This window comes from Gymnoscopelus braueri (genome assembly GCF_963280865.1).
Source record: "Gymnoscopelus braueri genome assembly, chromosome: 14".
Lineage (NCBI taxonomy): Eukaryota > Metazoa > Chordata > Actinopteri > Myctophiformes > Myctophidae > Gymnoscopelus > Gymnoscopelus braueri.
In genome coordinates this window covers 30,201,156-30,224,869 of record NC_137619.1, presented here as the reverse complement: position 1 = coordinate 30,224,869, position 23,714 = coordinate 30,201,156, and the positions used below count along the sequence as shown (strand labels likewise).

Genomic DNA, 23,714 nt, shown 5'->3' with positions numbered 1-23,714 from the left:
ATAATGGTCCTTGATGTGAAAAGGGTTGAAAACCACTGGCCTGATCTGACCTACTCTGAATCTCATGGCAAAAAGCACCTCCACTATGCTCAGTGACTAGTACTGTATGGTCATGTGTTTTGTATTCAAACTGAAGACATTCAAAGTCAGACACACGCACACATTTCACAATTTTTCTATAATCTTTTTATTTTTTCATATGAAACAGATCAATTATTTCAGTGTCTTTGAAGTGTGAAATGTCATTTTTTTTATTATCATAGATTCTCATTGTACATTCAGTTAAATGTTCATTTGAAAGGAAACATCTTTGAACTTGGCACTTAGAAAACAACCACAAAGAATTGTCACCTTTATTCATTTAGAACAAAATTTACAAAGCCATTCAAACAGTCATATTTTTTTAATACTTTTATAGCTGTTTTTTTAAACTCAACTTTTGAGAATATTCAAAATACACTTTGTTTTTTTAACATCACCTCTTTCTTTGTACTTACAAATATGTACACAGAAGTCTTTTACTGTCCTTTCCTGTGGCCACGCTGATTCCTCTTCACTGATAATAAAAAGCCTCTTTTTTGTCCATGTTTTATGTATAATATCCCTCCACACCATTGTCACTCTACACAGCTCTCCACCGTTCAGTTTGAGCTTTGAGTGTCTTTCATGGTTTCAACGTGCTCAGATGGATGTCCCGTGGCTGGGCTCAATGGCTTCTGGGATGGGTCCTCCTGGCACTGACTGGTAGGACATTGGCATGGGTGTCTTGACGGGGCTCAGGCGGAAGAGCCCCCCGTTGGGCGCCCTGTGCTTGCAGCGGATAGAGGGCATGGTGGCGCTGCTGAGGGGCAGGGGCAAGGTCCTGCCACCGGACGCGCCCAGTGTCCTTCCTACCCCATGACCCTCCTGGAGGAAGGTTGTCACAGAGAGCGGAGGCGCCCCCCGGTGGGTCTGGTAGTCCCGTACAGACAAGGCCTCCAGGGACTGGCTGGGCTGCATGCTGCCGATGTCCAGGGCAGAGATCTCGATAGATTGGCCGGGCAGCTGCTTGTGGGCCATGTCCTCGTCCAGGAGGCTGTTCAAACGGTGGTGCACCTGTTCCAGATTCATTTCTTTGTCCTGGATAGATGGATGGATGTGAGGGAGAGAGGAAGTGGAATGATTGAGAAATGATAGTGGATGGCGGTTTTAGTTGAAGAATGAGGAAGATGAAGATTTAGAAGGTGGTGGAAAAAAAGTAGAGAGTGAAAGTAATAGTGAGAAGAGAGTAATAGGGAAAAGAGGGGAGATGGTCAAATGAGGAATTGAAAACAACAGAGGGAGGGACAGACGTGGGAGAAAGAAATAGGTCATAAACAGTTACTTTAACATCGTCAATCCAACAATCAATATCCAGTTAGGGAAAGCTTAACAATCTATTTTTCTTCATTAATGTGTCAGGTTGAATGATGCCAAAATGACACATACATTAAGACCAGCTTCATTCTAGAAACTCAAACAACGATAAAATCTCAAGCAGCAAACAGCCAATTATACTGCTGAGACATTACCTTAAGAACAGAATCTCAAATAGAGGATCTTAAGAGGTAAGGTCTCTCACTTAAGACAGAGTCTCTTCATGCAATAGTGTGTTGCACTCCACCAGTTGTGTCTACCAAGTGTCTACAGTATGTGCCTTGGTGACTAAACTACTGCATGAAGAGCACCTTTTGTTCACAAGACAGGTTGAAATGGATGTAGAAATGCCAGTGGATCAGACATCATGAGAAAATGTGATCCAAATGAAGAGGAAAATGTGGAAATATTGCGTGCCTTTCCACCTAAATCATAAGCATCATTCATCTTTTGCTTGTTCTTTTTTACCATCAGAATGGGCATTCATTGAGTGACACAAGCACAGTATGAGTGAGGGGAGGACAAAAAGCCAGAAAACAGTAGTTCTATGTTGAAATAAAAGTCTCAGGCAAATCATAGAATGGCAGATTGTTTAGCTGCTCTCTGTCCTCCATATACTGCAGTTCAGTCAAAACTCTATCCCCCATGCACCTATAGAACCAAAGCCATACAGTAGACCGACAAGACAATGAGAAAACAGCAGGGACCATGGGGTGAGATGATTAATGAAGCAACCAAAATCTAACACCCACACCGCAGAGCCCCATGCCCCCACCCCCTTCTGTTCGTATAAAAGCCAATGATCATCCGGTATATCAGGCCTCTCCTGACCTGTGTCAAGAGCCTCTGCCTCCTCCCAGTCTCCCTCTCTGTCTGTCCATATGTCCCGCCTGCCTTCCGGTGAAGTACTTGTTATGTCATTATATGTCAATGGACCAGAGACCCTTTCCAGACTGTAATCCTTAGTCACCTGCCAAAGATCATAGACAACCATTTATAACCAACAAAGGTCCGTTTGTGCGTATCCGGACATTGACATATAATTGTAATAAGCCGTTACTCTGCTAAAATGGCTCATAGGTGTATAGGCTTACAGTAGGTTTTCACTTGCAATGGCTGTCATAATGTCTACATATGATTGTGCTGTTGTAGGGGGTAGGGAAGGTACCACATCTCAAGACAAGGCTACTGACACAATAATGATGGGATATCTGTTAAACTAAAACTAAACAAAATATTACAACAATATGTGGCCATTATGAGAGCAGCAATAAACAAAAGACTGAATGTTAATCTGAAATCTGTATCAGCAATTCAAACTTGGAAGGGGTTTGAATGACCATAGGTTAGCAGATTTCAGGATAGATTAGCACTTTTCATGTGTGTGTCCTTGTCCAGTGGCTCTGCATTATTGGACTGTCAAGTCATACAGGCGACACAAGGCTTAGAGTTATGGAGCGATTGTCTGTGCTCACACTTTAGTTTAGGGATCCATGTCAAGCCTTATTTGTCTGGACAACTCATGCAAAAGGGCTGCCCATTCGACTGCAGCTAGATGAATTTGGTGTTCTAATGTTAAGACTTGAATGGATGAGCTAAAGAGAGTTATTATTGCAGAACTGAACTGAATAGTAGTAGTACAATTTCAATAATTATATTTGTGAATTTGCCACACTATCGGTTGTCATCATTGTGACTGTGGTTCTCTCACCATATATCAGTCGGGTTGATCCGGTATTGGCCAAACATTTGACTAATTAATTTGATAGTATTTATTTCCATTTGCTAAAAACCTGTATGAGAAAGAATCACAGTCACGGTTTCTTGAGACCGAAGTCTCGCATAAGTCCCTGACAAATCACCCCCACCTCTCTCCCAACATGAGAAGGCATGAGTAGATAGTTGAAATGATGTTTGGACTATCATGGTCCGGACAGGGGGCACACCTATTATAACTGGGTGTACTGCAGCTCTACTAAATCGGGGCTGGCGTCACTGCCTGCTGGATCCATAAAGTAGAGTGTGGCAGTGGCATCTCTGGGCAGGACCGGGGGGCCCGGGGGTCTGGGTCTTGACCGGGGCCTTGGCGGGGCCGGGTGGCCCGTGGCGACCACCACGGCCCGGTTCGGGGTTAGCAGGGTCGGGCATGGGCCAGGGCACTGGCCTGACGAGTTGTCGGTGGTCACCTCTTTGGGCTGCTCTCTCCGGCAGTGGTTGCTATTCCACCAGGTCTCCAGGGCAGCCACCAGGAGGGCCAGCAGAAGCCCCGCTGCCAGGATGCAGAAGACCCCCGCAAAGCTGTGGAGCCGAAGGGCCCTCCCCTCGGGATGGGCGTCTGCATGGCTGTCCAGGTCACAGCGGCCTTTCCTTGGCCACCACTTCTGTTTCAGGATGTCCAGGTCTCCTTTCTCCTGCAGCTCCAGGATCCTGAGATAAGGGAAGAGAACATACGTGGCTCTTTCACATGACACAATGTCTAAAAAATAATAGCCTCGATCTCCAGGCTTTTATTGTTTAGTTTTGCTAAAAAATAAAAGCCTGGCCCAGCGCGTCGGTGTACTCGGTATGAGGAAGTGTTTCATTTCCCAACCAACCAGAGTGCAGTGGGCGTCGCTCGTAATGTTGTGTTAACGGGGCGGGGGTTGACGGACAGATCGGTGAACCAATGGGATCAGGCGCAATCTCTCGCCGGCTCTATACACCCGCCCCTCTATACACGAAATCAGGAGCGTTGGGGCAGCCTACAAAAATAATGACGCTGGAACCCAGACCGACACTCAAAAAGCAACACTGTTAGGCTGGAACTGACCCTAAATAATTAAATACATTCCTTAAGTAACTTTAACATAAGCTTCTAAATATAGAATACAGAGGATTGTTTAACCTGCATTGTCCAAATACACTCATTCAAATAAAGTCTCCTTCTGACCAGACTAAAAGGGCTGCTGTGACCTGTTTTGTTTTTTTTGTATCTAGAAAAGTGCTATATACTGTATATGATGGATGTGTTATTAATATTATTTGTATTATTATCATTATTATTATTGTAATAATTGAGATACAGTAGTAAACACACTGATTATTACTGAGCACATTAAAATAAAACAGAATTAATTTCAGACAGTGAAAACACAATCCATAATGCACAGTAGTAATGTGTTAGCATTGATTTTCATCTCATTAGCAACCATAGTCAAAGAGTGCTGTCAATAGTGTAGTTTGTACGTTAGTCGATAGCAGAGGGGGAAGATGCGATATTGACTTGTTGCATCTATTACTAAACTCTAGAAGAATCACGAGCACAGCCCCACGTAAACAAGGGCAAGGAAAAACAAAAGCAGCTTCAGAACAAATTAGTTTTATATCAAGTCGAATAATCGCTGCCACAGTGATGAGCAAATGCTACAGTCGACACATTAGTTAGCTTACGGAGAGTGGGTGACGGGGGCATGGAGAGGAATGGATGGATTCTGTAGTGGAGAATAATGATGGCTGACTGGAAACAGAAGCGAGACAGTGAATCTCTTCCCCTGGGGAGGCCGGCGTTCCATGCAGTCATTATTGATGCCCTGTGCTTGTGCCGCTCGTGCACAGTGTGTCTGACACACTGTGTCTGTGTGACCACTGACTGACACACACACATATGCCAGCTTTAGACATACACCCATTACTGCACATGACATAGTGCCACGAACCATCACAAGCACATTTTGACCTTTTATTTTCTCCCATCATCTCACACAAAATCTTATACTGTAGTATAAGATTGATCTGAATCACATTCTTGTATAAAATGATATTCATACTATTCATCAATCATTTGGTGAAAATAGGCTAATATCTGTGAAGATGTTGTGAAAATAAAATCTAAAATCTTCAACCTTGTAGATCGCCTATTTTCAGCGAAGAGATTTGGTGTAGAGCGAAAAAAGGAGGGCACCAAGTACAGGCCCCTGAGGGACTCCGTTCAACAAAGTATAGGGTTAAGTGGTTAATAGATGGTTGTACCTAATTCACATTGTACTTCTCAGAGAAAGTTAAGTGACACGGTCAGAAATCCAGGGGCTGAAGTATCAATCTTTTCAAAAGAGATACCATACTGATAGATGCCTGAAAATCAATGAGCAATTCATTAGCCAACACAAAAGTTTAGCTGACCCTAACCCTAAGTATGATAGTGTTATGGTGACAACATGTCTGGGTTGCTGGTGACCTTCTGTCTGTTGTTTTCGTGGGGTAAAAAAATAAATCTGTTGGTCTTGTTTTCGTGGGGTCAAATTATGTATTTAGATTTTTGTCTATAATGACATGCCCAAAATAGGGACGCAGGTTGAGAGTGATTAAAGAGAAGGTGAGATGTGGCTTGCTGAAAACAAATAATAATGTATAACAGCATCATTATTGTACCGGTACCACGACCATGCTGTCCTACTTACTTCTGAGAGAAAAGGTCTCGGTAAGGGCTGCCATGCTGCAGGGCCATGCCGTAGCCCCTGGTGCTCAGGCTGTTCCCCGTTACTGTCAGTGTACAGTCATCATCTGTCAGTGCCGCATACTCCACCACCGCCATGTCCCACAGAAACGCAAAGGATTCCCTCTTCACCTAGACAGTACAACAGTTCACCCGCACACATGCACAGACACACAAATTACTTGAACACAAGTCTTTGAAAGACAACTGGGATTCCGCGTTCAGTGCATGTGTGTGTGTGTGTGTGGGGAGCACCCATAGACAACATATGCACAGATACGTAAGAAACTATGACATCTTGATCATGATATTTGATCAAATTGTCCCTGGCAATTATTTCTGTTGCTACTTCAAACTCTTAACGCAAGGAAAAGCACCACAACATTTACTCAGCGGTGGACTGGTCATGCCCAGTGCGCCACTCTGATATGGAAAGCAAGGCTGGCAACTTTCAGAAAGCATAATTATGTGTTTTAGATGAATTATTCATTCATGTATTAATTAAAGCTGCAATCCAGGACTTTTTAATGAATAAGACTTTATTTTTGACCAATCTGTATGATAATACAAATACTGTTGCACAGCTGCTGCAGTGGTTGGAGGTCGTCTCCCTACTCTTCCATTGAGAAAGGTACAGCCTGGTATCAGGCAGGACACTGATAGTTGACAATGCCAATAAAGTTTAAGCAGACAGTGCACTGCACCACCATCTTTAATTTAGTTCAGGCATCGTTGCAATTATCTCTCTCCATTGTGTGAGAGAGACAACGGACACATAAAACCTTCAGATTGTAGCTTATCAATTAATTTAATTAGGTTTAATTATGTATTAATGTATTAATGGTGTAGACTAGTGACTGCAAGAACAATCAGAAATGTCTGACATGACATGAATTGAAACTAAAAAGTATAGATGAAGGTCTTTTTGCATAATTATGTAATGCGTAATGCATGATAGTTGTCAGGCTGAAAAACGTTAATACATGTACATGTGTTTTACTAATATTTATCCGTTCAAAACTGAATTCTCACCCTTGTTGTTTGGAATAAGGTTTAGCTTTTTTTCTTGGCATCATTGTCCAAAGTGTGCAGCATTCTAGACACATGTCATGTATGTTCTAGCCTTGAGCGCTCAAAGTAGGAATCTCTAGAGCAAGGTCAACCTCTGACTGTCTGAAATGCTTTTGGAGCGTGAGCTTGTTTTTTGTTCTGCCTGTCCTGTCCTACCCCCCCCCCCCCATGTCTCTAGTGTCTTCCAAGGTAATGCTGTGCTGTCGGTGAAGAAAACTGTGAACAGGCCATTTCAACTGCACAATGTCCTGAAAGTTCAGCTGCTTTAAGCCAGGCGTCAGGATTTGAAAATAAATCTATCTCGCCTCTGTAACTCCCTCCCTCCCTCCCTCCCTCCCTCACTCACTCACTCACTCACTCTCTGTCTCTCTCGCTCTCACACACAGTTCAAACCCATGACTGGATGCCTGGAATAGCAGCACATGGCAGGGTGTCATTTATTTTCCTTCAAACCATGGTGAAGTTGTAATGAAATGCATAACGCTGCTAATTATCCTGCTTCTTTGGCGATGAAGAGCGCTGCAATCAAGTAATGATTAACTCTTGTTTTTCCCCATTTTTGAATAAGGACTCAGTCAAACTTGTCTGGAGCTGGAGGTAAAGGCTTAAAAGTGCCATTTTATATTGATGTACTGTATGCATCGGCACACTAACAATTGGACTGTCTACACCATGCAATTAGCTGTTTAAATAATAAGGTGGTTCAAAGACAAGTGTGTATATCTAGTCTTCACTGAATATAATTTGTTTAATTACTGGATGATTCTTGTGCGCGTGTGTGTGTGTGTGTGTGTGCGTGCGTGTGCGTGTGCGTGTGTGTGTGTGTGGGGGGGGGGGGGGGGTAAAAGATATGGAGACAAAAGGGAGAGAGACATAGCATAACATATCCATTCCCATAGAATGCTGAGCTTGTGGCAATTAAGAACAATTCCAACTGCTTAATAATTGAAGAGATTAAGAATGTCATTTCAATCCAACACCTCGATGAATCCATGCACTATGAATGACACAGTCAGTGGTGGCTTATCCAACGGGCTTGAGGTGCTGAAGCACAGGGCACCAACCTTGGGGGGGGGGCACCAAACGGCATGAAGAAAAAAAAAACAGCGAAAAACTGCGAAATTTGGAAGCAGGGCTGCGAAAGGAGCGCTACAACATTGAAACGCACCGGTGAAGCGTTCTTTTTTTCCGTTGACAAAACCCTGACCCCCCGTTGCCAAAACAGTCCCGGGGGGCACCAAGCCGGGTCCGCGCTTAGCCCCCCCCCCCCCCCCGTTGACAAAACGGTGGGGCAAATCAGATTTCCCCAGATTTAGTTTAGTAATAAAAAATATTTATCAAAATGTAATCAATGCAGCTGATTCTGCATCTTTTATGTGAAATAATGGTTGATTCTGTGATCAATAGCTATTGTGGCATAATGTGCCAAACTGGATTCTCAACTCAACTCAACTGCTAATTTAAGTAGCTGAAGGGATTTAAGTCACACACCAATTTATGAATTCAGACATTCAGGATTGCATATTTCCCTTGAGTTGCTTCCTGATTTATTGCAACGCAGACACATTGTGAGCTTTTACATGTAGATCGGTATTTTTTTGTGCGTGAAACTGCCTGGCTCGCAGTTAAGTATAAATCGAAACATGCAAAGCATGTTTTAAGAATGTTGAAGTTTGAGAAGATAATTCAGGAAATGGTATATAGAGCAAAAAGATATAACATTGATCATATCAAATTAGTCGTTATGACCCCATGTCTGAGGCCACATTTGCCTCATTTTCTTAAAGGGAAACAGTCATGCTGCATCTCTGTTGATGATTATTACAGTCTACTCTATAAAAACAACAACATTAGTGGGTGATTGCACGAGTCGCATTGCTAGAGGTGCAGATGCTTCACAAAAGCCATGGCAAAACAACACATCAGGCAAAACACTGTGGTGTTCCTGTGGAGCGGGTCTACATGCACAACAAAGTGATCAAATAATGAATCATAGGGAAACTAGGAAATTATGTGGATCTTGGGCTTCATGTGGCCAGCCTGTCATCTATGACGTGTCTACGTATGACTCCAATTTTTGGTCAAGGTTTCAACATGATCACATTCCTATTGACTTCCATTTTAACATTAAAGTCAAATATGTATTAAAAAAGTGTAAATCATATGTGAAATTTGGCACTGATTCGTCCGTAGCTCCGGGCACGCGCGCGCGCGCGCACGCACGCACGCACGCACGCACGCACGCACGCACGCACGCACACACACACACACACACACACACACACACACACACACACACACACACACACACACACACACACACACACACACACACACACACACACACGCAGTCATGGACGGCTTGGCTCTGCGCTGCGCTGTCCCACTGCTCAAGCATGAAAGCACAAAGGAGCTGTGTGACTCCACACCTTGCACTGAAAAGTTGAGAATATTTTTACTTTTACCTTGTGCATTTAAAACCGCTAGAAATACGTGATGCGCAATGTAAGAGAGGAGCGCCAGGCCATAGGAAACCATAGTTTCTAGCCACACGGCTCGGTGTGATCGTCCCCTTATATAAGAACCCATAGCGACATTAATATATTCCCCTTTCTGTTTATTTCAGCTGTTCTTGATGTTCCTACAATTCCCATGATACCTTTTGCAGGCAAGCAACAGGTCTGTGGCCACCATTACATCAACCTGAGTTAAGTAAAGATTGCTTCATTGCCATAAACAGCAAACAAGGACAATGTCATGGCCACCAAGTGTAGCATCTAAAAATCAGGATGTAGTAGTTTTCACATGTATTGGACCCTACTGACAGCAACCTTTCCGCACAGTGTTGGTGGTGTTTCATAGCCAATGAGGCAACTTCTCAGGCTGTGAATGGAACGTTAGCCGTAGAACAAATACATAATGTTTAAATTCAGGATGGTTTGACTTAAACTCTTAAACCTTTGCTCAAGAACGTTGACCAAGAACTAATATTGGCACTAACCTTTTTGATACCCTCAGAGGCGCTGGAGACAGAGTTGTCATGCCCATTGTTCTTGTTGATGGTCCTCCAAAGCTCAGCGAAGGTGCTGTCCTGCTCCAGGGGGTTGGTGCCTTTGGCCCGGAAGTAGTCATAGACGGCAGAGTCCCTCACTGTCCCATACACCTGGTCCACCTGCTTGGACAAGTCCTGGAAGGACCTGGAGAGACCGGGCTGGTTTGTGAGACTTGACAGAAACAATGTGATCGTAGTAAAAGTGCAAGATTTTTTGGGGGGAGAACCACATCAAAGCTATTGTTTTCTTTTTGGGGAGAGTGGTTCGAGTGAAAATATAAAATTTCTCCTAATTAAAAACAAAAGAAAAGCTTCAGAAGAAAAGGTACGCATTACAAATCTTTATCTGTAACATTTTCCATTAGGAACTGTGTGCAGCAATGCTTTGACAGGCAATTAACACAATGTTCATGGCCGATAATTTGTTTTTTGTTTTTTTCACACAGGTACTGTACATTACTGATTGATGTTCACCCATGCATTCTTTTACATCATTAGTCTGATTCTTACCTTGGTTGAATAGGTTGCCCTAAGTCACATTTATCAACTCTAATCGACACTATCAGAATAATTTGCATATAACAACGGTTACCAATATTTACAACGATTTTCTAGCTAGCCAGATTGAAGAAAAAAACCCTCTAATAGCCTAAGTGTAAAGGCGGTTACACACCGGCGAATATGCGAATATACGCAAAATTCGGACTCGTTCCGAATAATTAAAAGACGCTTTTTTCGCTCCGCGAAACTGGTGTGGAAGCTTGCATTGACTTTATAAGGTTTAACAAAAAAACGTATTATTCGCATGAAAAAAATCGCCCCGGTGTGTAAGGACCTTAACACCTAGGTTCCCGAATGCTGTTTGGAGTTCAGCCCACTATGTTTGAATTTAATACCCATGGTTTGAAATGTAGTAACACACAGGGTTATACTTTTTTTTTTTACAATCTCTTCAGCCATATTTTCACAATTTGTTCAAAACCTTGGATACACCACCCAAAATGGTCAGCAGTGGAAATCTAAATCTGTAACTTGTAGCTTAAGCTGTTGTTGTTGTAGCATAATTGTAATGGAGTAAAAAGTAAAATACTAAATCAAAGTGATTTGATTCACTGCTCTCTGGTTTTTGTTTATTGTATTGAAGCAACTTGAAAAGTCGTTAGCGTTTTAAAATAATGGAACTTTTGATTATTATCCATTATTATTTTGAAAAATGACCCCACGGTTCTGAAATTAAAATCAATGTGTTTGTGGAAAAACTATAATTGGGCTGTTGCTGCTTGTACTTGCATGGTGCAAGGTCCTGACATAACAAAGGCTCCTTGTTCTCGGCTAAATGCAGTGCAATCACTGACGCACATAGGAGGTGCTGGATCATTATCGGAGAGCTAGTTAAACAATGTAAGAAAATCTATGTATTCCTTAATTGCTGCAATTCAAATATGGATCTAATACACTACAAAAATGTAGCCCACAGTCATGGGGATGCTGTAAACGAAGACAATTCCGTCAAGACAGCCAATCTATTGATAGATTGGTTTAAAAAATAGTTAAGACGAGGCAGTAGGTTTGGTTATGGAGGATTAGGTCTTCTATTATGGCTCACTGCTGCAAGTGTGAGGCATAAAATAAAAACATTTCCCCACGGCACCGTACAGCTTATTAACCCAGTATGTTACTGCACCGCAAAGCGTGGGGATTCAATTCAAACAAAGTGAGGCTGAACTCCAAACTGCACGCACAAACGTGTTGCATTTATAAGTTGCAACTGTAATAACTCCCCCAAGAAAAAGTTTTCCTTGAATCTGGCAAGCTAGAAAAGTAACTCACAACCCAAGGTACTTCAAATTCAAGGCGAGTAACAGTGCAAACCAATGCAGACAGTGTGCCAATATCATCAAATCATAGCGCACTAAGGAATCATGAGCCGTTTTAACCACTTAAACGCTTTATACTTCAGTTCCCTCTACACCAAATCTCTTCGCTGAAAATAGCAGATCTACGAACAAACACGCTTGTAAATCTGCTATTTTGGCTGAACGGTGGCCTGTTTTTCCCGAGTGTTTGACTGCTATGACACGCCCAGAATAAAGATGCTATAGGTTCAAGTGGTTTAAGGGGGGCTGAAGACTTCCTTGACCTTAGGTATTGATTACGATCATTCTTATATGAGATGTAAATTATTCTGGTGCAGCCTCAACAAGGGTAAGAATCAGACTAATTAATATCGCTCCAGTTAAGGTCTTGCGTGTAAATAGATGTGGATGTTCCAGGCTACTGTATGTGGGCATAATGATGTAATGTAGGCTCACCAATGCTCAATGCTGCAAGGCATGAGTCCTGCAGAGATAATTGGCAATTTCACACAATATGTCTTCTAGTTTTTTTGGTTTGTTTTTTTGGTTTCTTTTCAAACCAAATGTTATGATACGCTTCCAATTAGGGTTCACTTTCGATAGAATTTGAATACCAATCTACTGTGAAGATTAGCTGCCTCCCTGACTGTTGTTCAGTTGATGCTTGACATGTCGATCCGTGCGTTCGCTTCATCCTTTCAGTAAATTGGCACATGTGGACAGCACTGAAATGTTTGTACACGTAGCCAAGACTGGCTTCCATCCAATTACCTAAAAGGTGAGAGAATTGAATGGCTCATCTTGAGATAACAATGTTAGGCTAATTCAGCCATTTAATTAGCAGTCTATCTGGCGTTGCCGTAGGAAAAGAAAGAGAGAAGGGGGGGGGGAGAGAGAGAGAGAGAGAGAGAGAGAGAGAGAGAGAGAGAGAGAGAGAGAGAGAGAGAGAGAGAGAGAGAGAGAGAGAGAATTTCATGAATTACAGTTCATTCTGACAGCTGGGAGTATGGGCCAGTCATTCATTCAGTGTGGGATATTCCACGTTAATTTTCTTAAAGCTATATTTATTGGGGCTGTGTGTGTGCTGTGGCTTCTTGCATGCACTGTTGGCCGGTCTATAGATTTAACATAAATCAAGCGTGATTCCAAACCTGGGGTGGAAAAATAGGGCAAAGCTGTCACCTTTGTGTGTACAGTACCATTGCTAGAAAACTATCCCAGATAATACAGTATCATTATGTCGCTGTCAGGCAGAAACCATGTATCTCCACTCATCTTTTTATTTTTTCATATTTTACACTTCCCAGTATGACAGTGTCACTATTATATTCGCAAAAGAAGCAAAAATAGCCGTTCTACAAGCTCTGAGCTTGTAACTACTGTAGATCGGATATCCAAACGACTAGAATTTGAATTGATCAAAACGAATAGACATTTGTGAGGATGTTGTCCTACTGTGTTAAACGTACCAACATAGAGGTCGTAAGCTTGGCCGAGTTCATGTAAAACTATACTGTAATTGCACTAGGAACATCTTTCTCGGAGACACCCACTTCCTTTAGATGTCTCTCTTGTTCTTCTCCTCTCAACATCTTACCATAGCCTTTGAGAAGTCCAGATCAATATATTGTTCATTAGCTATAATGGTCTAACCAAGATTGAAAGAGGTGCAGCAAACACAACCCCGTAGAATCATATAGACACTGAAAACACAAGCAGTCTACATTACATGTAGACAGCTTGGATATAGATTTCATATCCAAGCTGCGGCGAGACAGGTTGGATATGAAATGATTCCTCACGAAGGAGGAATCATTCCTCGATCGTTAGTGAGGAGGAATGATTCCTCCAAGCTCTTGTCAAAAGTATAGCCCTCCCAAAACAGCATACTTCCCTACAGCACTCATTACAATTACAACATCTGGTGTATTTGCTGTAACACTTGAAATGACATTCAATACTGCATCGTTTTAACATGGAAGGCATAAGAGGAATGTCATTATTCTCAAAGGAGATGGAGCATAGTGTTTGAAATTAAGCCCTTGAATAAGTCAACAATTATATCATGTCTTGCTACTGTATATAAAGCCTCTTGTAAATTTAGCAGCACATACGCATGCGCACACGCACGCACGCACGCACGCACGCACGCACGCACGCACGCACGCACGCACGCACGCACGCACGCACAATATGTGCCTATACAAATATGACACTGATTTAGTTAATATTGACTTATATTTCATTGAGTCAATATGCTGCTGTACATTGCTGCTCAGGTCTTGTAAAAAAATAAACATATATACAATATGTGCTTATGTGCACACACACAACTGTCAGGGTATACTACACAGGTACACGTACATTATGTGCGCACGCACGCACACACACACACACACGCACGCACGCACGCACACGCACACACACACACACACACACACACACACACACACACACACACACACACACACACACACACACTCGTAACCCAGCTGCTGCTTAGCATTCCATTTCTCTCCTTCCATGTCCACATGTGGCTATTTGCTCAGAGGTAGACCGACTCAATGTAATGAAATACAAATTTTTCTACCCTTTGGGGAGAGGGAGAGAGATAGAGGGAACCAAATAGGATTTACTGACAAATAACGTTTGGACTGAAGAGAACCTACTTGTTAGGTAGTGGGTAAAAAAATATTGGAAAGCATACCCAACACAATGTAGCAAGACAGAGAGGAACCTTCGTCTGAGCAATAGCACTTGTCCCTGTTGTGAAAATACCACCAGCGACTACTGTGATGTCCCATCCCATTGATTGTGTGTGTGGTGTTGGTTTGGTTTGATGTTAATTGTGTTTACTGTTCCTGTGTAGGAGGAGAGGGCCAGCCTGCTGAGGTGTATCTTGGGGATGAGACACACCTGGTTCCAATCATCCCCTTGGGTATAAAATCGGGCTGGCCAATTGTCTCTCACTCCTACACAGGCAACACTGCCTACTTGGTTTTGCTTTGGTTTCAATCCAGTTGCTTTTTGCGCTCGAACATGCAGTACATGTTCACACAGCCATACACACTTTACACTACTGATACCACTGACTGTTCACATCTAATATTTTATGCACAGTTCATGTCTTTTTTCTGTAAAAAACAAAATAACGTTAAGTTTAATCCGGTATGTCGTCTCCCTTATTTTATCATGATGTGAGCCAGTTCATGACACTAGGCATAACAAACTAAACTGTGTATAACACATATTATTTAGTTTGTTTATATTTATGCTGAATGGGATACGGCCACACTAAAAATATTTGTTTTCTTACTGGCATACAGTGTATAGCTACAGTATAAGATAAGAGCGTAAGACTTGGAAGAGTATGAAACTCAAAACAAGACGTTCTTACTTCGAATTAAGTATTCTGTATAGCAGCTGTTTTTCAATCCATATAGACAGAAAACTGGGCCTTTGAGGCCTTTTGAAGGTTGAGTGCATAATTATAAAAAGCTATGCAGCTTGTCCATTTTTCACATGGAATTTGAATAGATTTACTCTTTTACAACAATAGAGACATGTCCTTCTCCGATCCTCACTCCTCTTGGCGTCACTCCTCAAGTGTCCTCGAGCGAGACTCCGAACCCAATTGGGTACCTTGCATGGCTGCCTCCGCTGTCAGTGTGTGAATGTGTGAATGTAATCCATACATTCACCCACACATGCAGGTGCAAAATGCTTTGGGAAAAGGTGCTATCTAAAAGCAAACAATTTTTCCAGGATAGGCTACCAATTTCAGTGCAACACCAGCAGTACAAGGCAGAAAGCTTGTTTATGTTGTTGTATTGTTCAATGTGCAAACTATACAACATATTATTGGTACTACAGGGTAATAATCACTTACTTATTAATTTATTGTTTTATTTTTCAAATAAAGACAATGTTCCTGACACAATTTCGGTTCTACAGTGACAGACTACATGTTTGGTGGCAGCTGAGCTAAAACTGTTTTAATCTAAAGAGTGGTGTTGCAGGGAGCAATATGTGCAATTTTTATTAAATGAGAAGTGACTGGCCAAGTCACTTAACATTTTACTGCTTGCCCCAGGCAAGTAGTAATAACTTACTTTGTAGAGCCGATATACTGTAACGGTCTGTCTGATACTTTACAGTATATTGGCCAGTATTTGCCTTTTTTGACGACATCAGTATCAACAATTAGGCAGCCGATGTGTCCTGATTTTTAATCCCTTTCAACCTGGCATATCTATTTTTGGGCAGGTCATTATAGGTGAAAATGTTTTAACGTTTTCAAATATAGATGATCAAGAAGCTCATGAGTGTTGTGATCTAATGCTCGGCTATTTTAGAATCATACATTTTGGAGAAACTTTAATCAAATTAACAGTTTTTTTTGGCACTCAAAACATAAGTAATCAGTGGGTGAAAACTCTCCAAATTTGGGAGCGGCATCTGACCCAGAAATATGGCATCAGACTGGCTCTACTACTTTGGGCACCCTTTGAGCCAGGAAACATGTAATCTCTCAAGAACAGATTCTGCTCTCCGCTTGAATCTGTCGGGGGGGTTCGTCATAACGTGTACGCACTGGCCTATAAGTGGGCGTGCCTTCAGATCAGGAAGCAGGCCGTGCTTTACCCAATCGAATGTAGTGGGCGCGATTTACTGTCTGTGCTCTCGCTTCCCACTAAAAACAAACGGAAACTCATTTAACAATAGCGTCCTCGGAGCAGACAAAACCACGGAAAGATATTCACATTTTAACTTGCTCTTTCATCATAGAAACAAGTGGGCAAACAATCCATGTTCTCTGGGAGAAGTGGTGTTAGTGTTCCGTGTAGAAATATTGTTAGTGGGAATGAAAACATAGTTGCACCACCGGAAGTGAAAGGCTGAAGGCAGACCAAAACCCCGGTTTCCTTGCGCACGGGTGCTATATTGAGCCCCCCCCAGAGCCAAGTGAAAGAGTAAAAAACAGCAGAGGGCGCTGTTTTTCCTTTTTTATTTGGCGATGGGTTCCCAGATTGGGAAACATGTGACATATATTACAATTGGCAAATGTGCGCATGTGTGAGGTGCCTCGGCCGTTTGTGCATCGGCCGTTTGTCTGTGTCGTTCATCCAGGTCCTACGCTGTACTGTCGACTCGAGTTAAAACCGTGCCTGCGTCTCTGTGTGTCTGCAAAGGAGAAGCCGCACAGGCCCAGGGTTGCCAGGTTTCCATGTTGCGCGACCAACAAGCAAGCACACACACAATTCGTTTGCATCTTTACCTTTCGTTTTTTACTCCATTAATCTCAGAGCTAGACCACACTAGGTCTCCAGGGACCCCCAAGGCTCTCACACGAAAGTCACTTTGGCCACAAGCAAACAGCATGTGTGCAAACAACCAATTACACGCTACTTCAAGAAGCGACCAAATAAGGCCAAAAACGCTTACAAAGATAAGCACACCTGGCAACGCAGCCTAAGCCAGTCATGTGCGAGAGATCTACAAGCTATGGGTCAGGCAACGCAGGCTAAGCCAGTCATGTGCAAGAGATCTACAAGTTATGGGACAGGCAACGCAGGCTAAACCAGTCATGTGCGAGAGTTCTACAAGCTATGGGACAGGCAACGCAGGCTAAGCCAGTCATGTGCGAGAGATCCACAAGCCATGGGCGCTATGCGCCAGACACATATCTTAGGGGAGAGTCAGTGAGAGCTGGATAAATGAGGTAAAATGTGTCAAATGGAGTCTGTACGGCTGTCGATAAATAAACACATGCCGTCGGTGGGAGAGGAGATATTGTGTGTTTTGGACAAACAGCAGTGTGGTGCTCATGTTTGTTGTGTGAAGCTTAATGTCAAGAGTGTTTGTGTTGGAGCGCCTCAGTGCGGCTGGAGAGTTCATGTGCAACCTCTTGCATGCGTGGCTGTGGCTTTACAGTTTTCCCTTTTCCTTCGCCGTGTCTGTGTCTGCCTGGGTGCGCGAGCAACATGTTCGCCGTTCGCCATGTGTTGTCTGCCTCAACCCAGGGTTGCCAGGTTTCCAGGTCGCGCGACCAACAAGCAATGCGCACACACACACACACACACACACACACACACACACACACACACACACACACACACACACACACACACACACACACACACACACACACACACACACACACACACACACACACACACACACACACACACAATTCCTTTGCATCTTTCCCTTTCGTTTTTTCTCCCTTTGTACTCCATTAATCTCAGAGCTAGACCACACTAGGTCTCCAAGGGGTCCGCGATGTTCCCAAGACTCCAAGGGGGTCCGTGGACCCCCTGTTTTTTTCTTTTTTTCTTTTTATTTCTTTTTATCCCACGATTTTGTAACCCCAAAATAAGCGAGCCCTCACTAGAGCCCCGTGCGCGGCTCTAGTACAGTAAATTTGGTTAGCTCTTGACAAGCCTGAGAAGGGTACTTATGACCATGAGACAAAAAGTGCAGGGTCCCTCATCCATCAGACGCCAGACGCTTCTTTTCACCTGATAGTGATGAGTTTCACTGGGAGGGCGTAACACATGCAGGAAGGAACAGGCTATCCCTCCCATTTCTGCTCCCTGCTGAACAGGCAGTCACCCCAGCAAACCTCACTAGTTCAGCAACAGAGATTGCCCTCCCCTGGTGGAACCATGGAGGAGTCTAACCCCAGCAGGAACTTTAACCCCGAACCACCCGGACTCCTCTAAAATCCTGTGTTAACTGTGAGAGTGTAAAAATGTTCTTCTTATACTCTCAGAGCTAAATGAATTCTGAAGATTTTAATTTGTGGCTGTATTTTGTATTTTGCATGTGTGCAGGACTAACCTGCATCCATACAGTACGTCAACTCTGATTGTAGTTGCATGAATCCTAGCATCCTTATTATGGGAATAATGTATACATAGGGTTTAAGCAGTTAAGTAAATCAAAACGAACTTCAAGTAATTCAGTGTTTGACTGACAAGGATGGTGAGCCTTACCGCACGGTGTTGTCCATGCGTGACACTGTGAGGTAGGCCGCCAGATTAGCCGTGTAGGAGGAGCACACGATGAGCGTAAAGAGCCACCAGCTGCCCATGACGATCCGCAGGGCCACAGATCCCAGAATGGAGTCACTGCCTGCTGAAACGCAGGTACAAACACCCACACGTATGGGTATACTATACGCACAGAAACACAAACATGCATCTGCAAGCAGAATATAGACAGTAAAATCCTCAAGTTTTGTGTTAAAATAAGTGTTACATTACTTTATAGTTCTTTCACTGTTATAGTTCTTGTTCAGTAATAGGCGTCTCCCTATCCAGCTCTTAAAATTAAAAACGCTCAGGTCAGGATACCAATTTTATCCAATCAGCAGAGAGAACTCATGCAGGATACAAGATAAACAATGAAATAAACATGTTCTCTCCATGTTAATGGGTTGATTGGGTAACATTTGTATCCAACCTGGACATTTATTCCCTGTTTTCTAAAAAGCTTTTTCTATTCTTCCTTTCTTTATTGTTTCTATTTTTTATTACAACATATCACTTATACCTGTATGCCTATACGGCCGTGGTTCTTTGTCTTGGGACCTTGTAGAAACATATCACTGTATTTTCCAAGTGGCTAAGGCACAGCCTTATGTCCTAATCTGGGGTGAATTCCGGAACACTTTTATGGTGATCCTGCTAATCAGTACCATGTAGACCAAAGAATCCTCACAGGCTATAAAATGCTTGGATTTTGAACAATACCTCCCAAATCTCTCAATCTGTGTTGTTGGCACTGTACTCATTAATCTGCATTCTTTCATGTCATTGTTTATCGCCCAAGCCTTCATATCTCATATCTTAAACATTCCATCTGTTTGCTCTGTTAGACAGCAACAGATCTGTTCAACTGATTATCTACTTCATTTCCGCCATCTCCCTGTCGCATTAGCTCTGTTTCTATCTCACTTCCTCTCAAATACGCCTCTCCCCTACAAAAAAAAAAGTCTTTCTGCTGAATTTCTGCTGAAAGATGTGTGAGAGTGAAGGGTAATGAAAACATCTTTGTCTTAAAGTGTCACAGTCAATGTCTCTGCACCATTAGAATAGCTAGGGGATAAAATGAAAATAATAATATTTAACTCTAATATTTTAACTCTGTGCTAACATCACAGCATGTGTGTTTTGGGGGTTTTTAGATGTTAAACTTTTGGATCTTGATCTTATATGCAACCACACACGTTTGGCCCACGGTTCTGTCAGCTCTATAATTGATTGATTAATGCCTCTGATTATAAGGCAAAGCGCTCTCCTGGCAAGGTTCAGATTAGTTACTGATTAGTGAAGGGCAAATCGAAAGGGTACGTCTCTCTGACCTCCTTATGGGATGCAGGAAGGGCAATCATTGTCCAAGATAACTGCCTTTCGAGGAAAAACTGTGTGAGCATGTATGTGTGGGCGGTCAGTTTCATCTACGCTAACCTTAAAACGAAGCTCGGTCACGTGCCAGAATATCATTATCAAATCATCAGGGAAAACGTGCGTGCCAAGTTTCTGGCGATGAACTATGCTTTGCTAAACATCAGCAGTCAGATCCATATCAAAGGGCCTTGCGCCATGGAAAACGCTATGCCCTTGTGAATCAAGAAGTGCCAGGAGGCATGCGAGCCAGAAAAGAGAAGGGAAAAAATGGCGAGAATTCAGCCTTTCCTAAAATATAGTCGCTGTTGGGCTCAAAAAGGCTGGCGGGCAGTGGGCCAGACTTTGATAAATGTAGCCAAGGCTTTAACGTCAGTTGCTGAGCTAGTCATTTATCCACATTGGAAATACCTGGATCACAACCAGAGCCAAAAGGCATGATATTCCCCCAGACAAGGGCACCTTTAGGAAAGGCCAGGGTGGCTGTCATATCTGAAATTGTATCACTAGTCCTGTGGCTGTGTAGTCTTTAGAAAGAAATGTGTTGATGTGTTATTTTATGACTGTGTTGGCACGGTTATTCTACTAGCGGAGGCACTTTTCCACCTTATCAGTTTCATGTGCATCATCTCTGAAAATATATATCCTTCCCGGTTCTACCAAACAAAACCATGCTGTATCTATATCTACTGTATAGCTTGATGCAAACATCCTGAATGAAATAACTAATCCTAGGCACTAGTATTCGGTGGTAGTTCAGGCTTTTTTGTGCATGTTTTGATTCTATATATTGCCTTTAGAAAGACCAAGATACTGTCTGACACCTCACCCACCCACCCTCCCTCCCTCCCTCCCTCTTTGTCTCACCCACCCACCTTGTTGCACGAAGGCACCATAAACTATCCAGATGGCGCTTTGGAGTGAGGTGGAGACGGACGGGTGGCCTCCCGCAGTATTCTGGGAGCGCACTGACTGGATGCGCCTGAGCAGGAAGATCATGATGCCCACCACAGGGATGGCGGCCGCAATGCACGCCCACACTGCCAGGTCAAACGGAGCCAGCAGGGAGAAGATGTTGATCTTTTCCTCTGACTTGCGCATCAGGATTCCCACCGAATAGTCCAGGTAGCGCTTGCTGAAGTCCACCACGCTCTCTCGCTCCGGGGTGATGGTGATGGCTGATATGGCCAGGTCTGCTCTCTGCGGTGGGAGAGAGAGAGCATCTGTAAAGTAGCACCATTTTTTATAAAGCAGACCACATTATTCTCACAGCCTCTCTCCTCTGCTGTGTGTTCATTCGATGTTTCATCTTGAAATGAAATCTAGCATGTTCAGTTCACATGCATGCGGTTTAATCTTGAAATTGAATCTGTCTGGATCAACTCACACGCATACACGCACGCACACACACCGCATATATAATCCTGAAATTGAATCTGTATTAGATCCACGATATTGTGCCTTGTCATTTTTCTGTCAGAAACTATCAGGGTCCACATAAATCACTGTGTCATAAAGTGAATATGATGAATTTGGGTTCCAACAGTGAACTGTGATGGGTGCCTGCGAGATTGGACCATGAATATACATTCATTTGATATGCAATGATAACCCCCTGGTCAGATCTGTGGTTCACCCATCCGCTGACTCTCCCTCGCAGCTCTCTTAAAAGAGTCCCTTCAACTGGCATGCACAAGACTATAGCTTTCATCTCTCTCTCTCTCTTTCTATAAGCACACACCATCCATCTCGCACAGGCATATCTGTGGACACCTGCTGCTGTGGGAAGACCCAGTGGCACTAATCACATTGCGATTGTTGAGTTAAACAGCACCCTGCTCACTTGGGCCATAATCAGAGACACTCCGTCACAGGAAGAGTGATAGGCTTCCCCCTGAGCGAGATTAGCATGAGATTGTAGGGCTGACAGCTTTGACAGTTCACATGGGGTGCCACCATGCCATTCCTCCCATTATCCACAGGGTAAATGATAAGGTCTATATGAAGGGGAAATGACATCCTCTGTCCTTTCGGGGACAGAGCCTTCAGTGTGGCAGCCCCCACCCTGTGGAACTCCATCCCAATAGGGATTCGCCATGCTCCAACACTGGACTCTTTTAAAGCTGCCTTGAAAAGACACCTATTCTCTCAGGCTTATGGCATATAGTTGTTTGTTGTTTGTTTGTTCATTTGTCTGTTAGTTGTTCATTGTTCTGATGTAAAGCGTCCTTGGGTTTATGAAAGACGCTATATCAATTCAAGCTATTATTATCCTTCAGGATACTGAAATATACACCATAAAATTCAAAGTGTTAATTTAGCTCTGAGTGTATGGGTCCATTTGTTTGCATTTATACACTTTCTGAGTTACAAGTGGATAAAGTAACATGTGCAACTGTGTAGGTGTATTACATAGGTGTATTATACTGTACTTAATGGGCTCCTGTGTGAACTAGGTAATTATAGGATAGCAATTGGTTGTCAACATGGCAACCCAGTTAGAGCTTCCTCTACACAAAGTGTACTTTATTGCTTAAAAAGAAAAGTTTTGTGTTTTGCTAACTGACTCAGTCATGATACTAGAAACATAATCTGTGGCAAACTGTTTTAACATTTTTTTCACTACCATTGCCACACTGTTGGTTAACAAACATCCCTCACACTCAGGTCTCTGTGGTATAGACTACTAGAGCATATCCCAGCACACTATGACATTTCTCACTCTCACTCAAACCGGTAAAAACTGAAGATGCCAGCCAGCCAAGGCCACTGGCCACGAAAACATTCCCACCAGATTCCTCAGAGACGCAGCCATCTCTATTGCTCCCATGGTAGCCCACATTACAAACGTATCTATCAGTCAGTGTCACATCCCACAAGAATTCAAGCTGGCGAGAGTAATCCTTCTGTATAAAAAAGGAAGACAATTTTAACCTGGCAACTACCGCCCTGTTTCCATCCTTTGTTCCATCTCAAAGGTTATAGAGATTAATGCACGAACAGATCAGCAGTTACCTCAAAGACGTAACCTGCTGTTTGAATTCCAATTTGGCTTCAGAATATCCCACTCCATTAACACCTGCCTACTGTATATGACCGACTACATCAGATGTGAAGTAGACTCAGGCAAATACAGTGGCATGGTCATGCTGGACCTCCAAAAGGCGTTTGACACTGTAAACCATTTAATACTACTTAATAAGCTGAGGGCGATTGGCTTTGATAACACATCTGTGAACAGGATGAAATCCTACCTTGAGGGAAGAGAACAAGTGGTTAATGTCAACGGAACCATGTCCTCATCCCTCCCAGTGACCTGTAGGGTGTCCGCAGGGCCTGTAACTGCAATTTGTTATTGTTCGCTGATAACTCAGCACTACTGGTCTCGGGCGAGGACAAAACGCAAGTTGAGGAAGCCCTCAACTCTGAACTCAGCAAATTCCGCACTTGGCTCTCTG

The 23,714-nt window shown here is 43.0% G+C and overlaps 1 protein-coding gene across 1 annotated transcript in view; it reads right to left on the bottom strand.

Moving 5' to 3' along the window:
• Positions 1 to 356: 356 nt before the first annotated feature.
• The window catches only part of grid1a (glutamate receptor, ionotropic, delta 1a), a gene marked incomplete at its 5' end in the record, with an annotated part of 363,364 nt that continues 340,006 nt past the window's right edge, over positions 357 to 23,714 (bottom strand). Inside the window, 6 exons of the mRNA XM_080449344.1 lie at positions 357 to 1,119; positions 3,582 to 3,822; positions 5,832 to 5,998; positions 9,939 to 10,134; positions 18,844 to 18,978; positions 21,128 to 21,456. Coding sequence (XP_080305470.1) covers positions 682 to 1,119; positions 3,582 to 3,822; positions 5,832 to 5,998; positions 9,939 to 10,134; positions 18,844 to 18,978; positions 21,128 to 21,456 — 1,506 coding nt within the window. The 3' untranslated portion in view covers positions 357 to 681. The remainder of the gene's footprint in view (positions 1,120 to 3,581; positions 3,823 to 5,831; positions 5,999 to 9,938; positions 10,135 to 18,843; positions 18,979 to 21,127; positions 21,457 to 23,714) is intronic.